Below are 6,397 nucleotides of genomic sequence, written 5' to 3' on the forward strand. Positions count from 1 at the left end.
TTGTTTACTAACAAACATGTAAACCTCAAAAATATATACAAGATGATGTTATGATCCCTTTGTTTTATAGACCATTTTACTACTTTAGCTACCTTGTCTATATGAACAATAATCAAATACATATACTTATGTGTCCTCCTGACTAGATTTTGGAATGCTGTTGCAATCAACATAATGTATCTATGTTTGCATTTGACTCTTATATTTGTGTCTATAACTCTCAGGGTTTTATATTAAGTCCTCAAATTAAGCAATTTTCATATTAATCTTGTACTTTAATTAACCTCTCAAATAATTCAATCTACACTAAATTAGTTCCTATAACTAGATTAAATCACAAATATAAAAATATGTCATTTCTGATTACCATGACCGAATGGACATTCCCTCCCAAAATATATCATCACAACAGCCAATTTTTATCTCAAATATATTTCACAACTAAATCGATTTTCTAAAATACAACCCTTTATGATAAAGAACAAAATCATTTTATGTGATTATTGAAGAGAAACATCTTAAGATTTGAAGAACTAATATAGAAATTCAAAATAGATTGGCTAGTTTGGTTGAGGAACTGATAAGGAAATTTAAAGATTTGATGGATTAATAAGTCTAATATGAAAATAAGTTTAATTTGAAAGAATAATAGGAAAAACAGCTCTCTATAATACGGGCATTGCGGAGTCAGAAAAACAAACTTTTGAAAAACTAAATCGGATACCTTTAAAGCAAAGAAAAGAAAGACGTGAATAAAAATGAAAATGAGCAAAAAACTTAAACTTCATGGCAAAAGCACCAATTAGTAGAAACTGAACTACTTTTTTTCATAAAGGTAATCTACATCAGGAGGGGTCAACTGATGACCTGAAGATTTAGATCGTGCCGATGACATCATCATGAGGGACTGAGGATCACTTGTGAAGAAACTTTGCGAGTCACCTTTTGAAGCATCAAACACCTTCGACGAAAGCTCCTTTGGTTTCCCAATTAAAAGACCACAAAAGTGATTACCCCAAATATCATAAACATACTCTTTTCCAAAAGCAACATCTTCCTTTGTTTTCGTTCCTTTTTCCTTACTAAGCTTAGAACCCGGAGCACGTGCACATGGAGCTATAGGAGAAGAAGAGGCCAAAAAGAGTGAAGTACTTGGGAAAGTAGCAGAGTGTAATAGAACAGGCTTTCCAACATTCTTTTGAGGTTCTGATACTCTCGGCTCCTCCGAAAAACTCAACTCTTGTTTCTTCTCGTGATTTTGTGAACTAAAAGAAGAATTTGGAGTGAAAGCATTTGGAGACATCGGTGAAGATGGTGTTGAATTTCCACTTTGGCTACTTGAAACTTCGAACTTTGATGCTATTCCTCCTCCATTAACCCTTCGCTTTCTCCTCCTCCCTCTTTCTTTCACAACCTTCACTGTAAGATTACCAGTTTCTGGTGATTCTGATATTTCAGTAGGCAGTGGGGATTGCATTGTGGGTTTGTTTTGATGATCAGAATCCATCCTCTCCTTTACCCTTTGAGTATTTTCTTGAGCAGTATGTTCAAAACAAGGATATCTATCAACCCGCAGACCCTCCTCAAGTTTTTCATTTTTCTTTATGGACCTGAAATTTTGTATCAACTGCATTCATTAACCAGCAATAGTAGCAAATTGTACAATAAACAACTTATGTAAAATTGTGCCAAAACTAACCTGGCATTTCTTGTGCTTCTGTGAACACGAGAAGGTTTCTCAGTCCTGCTGACTGCAATGGGCTTCTCATTCTTAACAGAATACTCTTTGCTTTCTGAATCAAGAGGATGCAGGAAAACGAAGAACACCAAACAAGCTATAAAAATCACTGCTAATAGTTTCCACATCACTGTCCACAAGAGTGAGGTTTTGCTAAGGTTGATTTCTATCTTGTTCACAGGTTCAGACCCGTCGAGTAGAAGAAGCGAATATGATCCACCAAAAGCTCGAATTTGTAACCATTCTACTCCTGAAAGATTGTTTCTTATCAAAGCTGAGCTTCTCCAAGTGCATTGCTTTGAGGGACGAAAGAGCACTGGGCCAATTTGAGCACTTTCTAAAGGATGCACAATGGCCGCTGTTGTCATTGGTTCTGGTATTGAGAACCCATCTTGCATTTCCAAAGAAGTGATTTTGAATAAGGGAGGTCTGAACGGATCATCAGGAGTTTCACAGCGATCAACTATTGCCCCTGGGTTCAATACAAGTTGCATTATAACGGGTTTTTGACTAGGGTTGTGCACAGTGATCCACTTAGAGAACTCAGTGCCAATTTGAACAGTTGGAAACAGCAACTCCTGGTCTTTAAGCACAGACAACTTGCTCATGGTACCTTGTGATCTCCAATTTCTAAGTATTAATCTATCTGCTTCCAGTAGTTCTATAAACTTTAACTGCAAATGTATAAACAAAATAGAAGAACATGGAAAATACAGCATGTTAGAGCTAAGGACAACTGTCATTTGAAGAGAGGAATGAGAACAGATACTTATAACATACGAAAAGTAAATATCATGCAGGAATAGAATACTATGTCAATTAGTTGCTCTAGACATAGACAAAAATATGACACTTGGTTAATAGGAAAAAAGTAAAACTGAACATTTCTCGAAAAAGAAAACAGATAAATTCTTTTAAGAGACTAGAATTCTGCAAGAAAAGGAATCAAAGCTTGATCTATAATCTATAATACTAAGGCATCTGCCACCACTTTATTGATGATGGCAATAGCTCCCACCCCTCCCTAGCTAGAGGGGTCTCATTAAATCAATATTATGCACAGTTCTTGGGATACATATCAAGTAAATCCTAATATTAGGGTAGAAAAATGGATACCACTCCATTGAACAATCTTTTCATCTCATGGCAACCTAGTGTTGGCAGTTGCTAAGATGTATGCTGGACAACTCTACTCAATTTTATCTGGAACATATGTCTTCTAAATAAGTAAATAACCACAATGATTTCCACATGAGAAATTATAATTTTTGGCACTTCGTGCATGTCAGAGAGAAAGCGCGAGCGACTAATTAGCAATGCAGTAAAGAAACGCAAAATGTTCTCTAGATTCAAGTGAGTCAAAAGGAAAAAGGGATCTAATAACCTTATAGAGTACAACACTACAGCAAATGAGAATATAACAAATTGATTTCTCAATATCAGGACATGGAAAATGAATGATGCTTTGATCACAAAAAAGTTGCGGTTTTTAAAAAGCAGAAAAAGTACCTCCAGTGGAAGTGGTTCTTCAATAATGCTTTCCAAAGATTCAGTCCTTGCATTTGATAGCTTCTGGTTTTGAGATTTCGGTCCAGTCAACAACACTGCAGGCTCTATAAAACCTGACCCAATTACTAAGCCCTGGCAAGGAATCACGATTTGCGGACTGATGGAATCATTGGTCAATAAAGACAGTCTACAATTAGGATCCAACCAAGGAACTTTTGGTGGTATATGCTCCGAAACATCAGGAAGATCATAACTAACTAAAGCTATCTGCGTTATAGTACCAGGGTACAGCAACAAACCCTCCATGTATTTGATATCAAAAACTTCTAAATTTTCTGTAATGCTCAGCACACTTAATAAATAAGATGCTCGGTTTCTTACAGAAACAGTACCCACAAATCCCCTTCCATCATACGGTACAAGAGACTCAAAAAACACTGAGACTGAGCCCGTTAAAGAGTAATAAGTTGGATTACTATCCACTTCAGCCTCAAGGGGAACTACCACCATATCAAACTTGTCTCGTGTAAACCTCTGTAACTTAATGCAAATAACTCCAGAAATATTGCCTTTAACTGGAGGCCACAAATTCAATTTCGTGATTATTTCAGTGTTATGAGGCTGCAGTTCTTGCTTATGAGGTCTAATCTCAATCCAAGAGACTTCTTGTTGGCTATTCTTGCAAAAAGAACCAAAGTTGCATATAAGATCTTCAGTATGACTAGCATTTTCTGAGGAGATTGAAATCCTTGCACTAATTTCCTCAACATATAGTGCATCATCAAAAGGATTGTACAAAGACAAGTTCCAACTCAATCTTCCATCTGCCAAGAGCTCAAATCCCCCAAATGGATCAATTCGATAAGGATTCTCAATACCTACTCCTTTGGCATGGATAACAAAACCTCCAAAGCTCGTCTGAAGAACAATATGAGCTGAAACCAAACCCAAATTTCTAGGCAAGAAAACAAAAGCAATTGAACTAGCTTCACCAGGAGCCAATGAAAACTTCTCAAAGCCATAAGCATAGAATTGTCCATCTGAACTAAATGGTTCAAAGACATGTAACACGCTACTATTATGCAAGTTAGCTAAAGCCAAGTAAACTAAAGAGGGGGTGAGCAAACTATTGGTTCCCCAATCCAGCGAAGGAGGACTCATCTTCACATAAGGTGGCCATAAAGATCCTGAAGAAAAAACAACTGGATTTAGATCCGACAGAGGTGACCTTTCACAAAAACCAACTTTGCCCACATCAAAGTTTGACTTTTCTGAATGTGATCCATCAAATTTTGTTCCTAAGCCAATCAAGGTAGAAGGAAAGCACAAGGAAGTCGACTGAGAACACACATTCTTGATATCAAAGTAGCACGGAAAACTTGCTTTAGTTTCAACAGAGCCATCAAAATCTTTGAAATTCTCACAACCATCAGCGTACAATAAAGCATTCAGAAATCCATCCATTTGATCCTTTGCTTCACAAGGCAAGAACATCATCAGAGAAAGCATCACTGGAAACACAAAGAGAAGAAAGGGGTAGGCCTTCGGGCATAACGAACCTCCCCTGAAATTAAGAAGCAAACTTTCATCAAATCATTTCTACCTGAAAATTTCACCCTTTTTATGTTTAAGAAAGCCATACCAACCACTTCAGTTTAATCATCAGAAATAGAAATATTCATAAAAGAATCCCTTAAAGGCAGTAACAAGAAGTGGGTCATCAGACAACACCTAATGAATTTTCTCATCACCAAAAAAAATCATTTTTTTCCCCAAGTGAAGCCCTTTACACATTTGCTAAACTGGGCCTAGCTTCTCCACACAAAAAAAAGAGAATAAAATCTTTTAGAGACGCAACAATCCATCAAAATATCCCCTAAAATTAAAAGGGCCATCAGGATATCATTAATAACTCGATATTCTAATCATCAAAAACCCATTTGCTTACTATTAATAGTTCAATATTCGGATCATCAAAAACCAATTTTCTTACTTTTTTTACATCTTTCCCATATTTACCAAACTGGGCATGCTTCTTAACTTGAGAAAGAACAATAAAAGAGATCAAAAGTAGAAACCCATTTAAGAACTCAACATATTGAAGCAAAAAAAAGGGGCAAAAAACCCAACAAAAATCTATCAAAAAATCCATTACAGATTACTTCTTGACCTCTTTAAGATATAAATAAATGAAAATAACAGAGGTGAGCTCACCGAGAGGAGGAGGAGATGAAGCAAAAGCTACCCTTTGCCATGGTCCGTTGTTGTTCATCCAGCTCTCTCAGTGGCTGCTAAAAAAGATGATGGTGAGAATTTTTATACAGGAGAGGAAATGACGGATGTACCCCTATGCCCGATTCTCTTAGATTGGGGGTTGCTGGCCGTTGAAAAGGGAGATGAGTTAAAGGTAAGGGGGGACCTCATATTATTGTCAACAAAGAGCAGTTTAATCTTGTTTATTTTTAATTAAGATAGGATTATATTTAACCCGAAAAAAATGAATGATCCTAACATTTTGTGTTTTGAAATTACGCTTAAGTGCCAAAAGTAACCATTTAAAACAATATTTGTCTCACTACAATTTGGACATTCGAAATCCATAAATTGATAGTTAAATTAAAATTTAACTTTTTGTTGGCCTTTTATGAAAACCTTCTTTTTTTTTAAGGATAAAATCGGTGTCTAAAGTTTGACTCAATGAATGATACTAAACCAATAGTTCTGTGTGTTTTACATTACTAATCATGTCTTTTTAGGGGTTGTTTGTTTGCCTAAAAAAGAGGAAAATTAAAGAATATGAAAACTATTTCTAAGAAAAAATGTTTTGAGATTGTTTGGTTGGCTAAAAAAGAAGGAAATCAAAGAATTGGAGATGAGTTGTCACATTATTATTAGATAATATGGGTGATTTTGTAAGAAAATTTGTTTTGAGATTGTTTGGTTGAATTGAGATCCTCTACTCATACATAGTACCTCCTAATATTTGCTAATGTATCTCCACCTTTAATTTTGTGGACAAGTACAAAGTGGAAGGTGGGGTCCACAAAATAAAAGGTGGAGATGCATTAGCAAATATTAGGAATCACTATGCATGAGTAGAGGATCTCAATTCTGTTTGGTTGGCTAAGGGCCTGTTTGGTTATTTCCTAA

At 35.9% G+C, this 6,397-nt stretch overlaps 1 protein-coding gene across 1 annotated transcript; it reads right to left on the minus strand.

Moving 5' to 3' along the window:
* Nucleotides 754-5,532, minus strand: LOC109832865. Its single transcript, XM_020400332.1, has 4 exons — nucleotides 5,462-5,532; nucleotides 3,248-4,811; nucleotides 1,700-2,412; nucleotides 754-1,610 (listed from the first exon to the last, which is right to left on the minus strand). Exons 1-4 carry the CDS (start codon nucleotides 5,500-5,502, stop codon nucleotides 818-820), a joined length of 3,111 nt encoding a protein of 1,036 aa, XP_020255921.1. The 5' UTR covers nucleotides 5,503-5,532; the 3' UTR covers nucleotides 754-817.

The sequence above is a fragment of the Asparagus officinalis genome, chromosome 3, assembly GCF_001876935.1.
Source record: "Asparagus officinalis chromosome 3, Aspof.V1, whole genome shotgun sequence".
NCBI lineage: Eukaryota > Viridiplantae > Streptophyta > Magnoliopsida > Asparagales > Asparagaceae > Asparagus > Asparagus officinalis.

Bases quoted from the DNA above. Each gene is read 5' to 3' on its own strand.
- LOC109832865 (XM_020400332.1), bottom strand. From the start codon at position 5,502: ATGGCAAAGGGTAGCTTTTGCTTCATCTCCTCCTCCTCTCG. The intron at 4,812-5,461 runs GTGAGCTCACCT...TCTTAATTTCAG, and splicing joins TTCATCTCCTCCTCCTCTCG to GGGAGGTTCGTTATGCCCGA. The intron at 2,413-3,247 runs GTACTTTTTCTG...ATACATTTGCAG, and splicing joins AAGAACCACTTCCACTGGAG to TTAAAGTTTATAGAACTACT.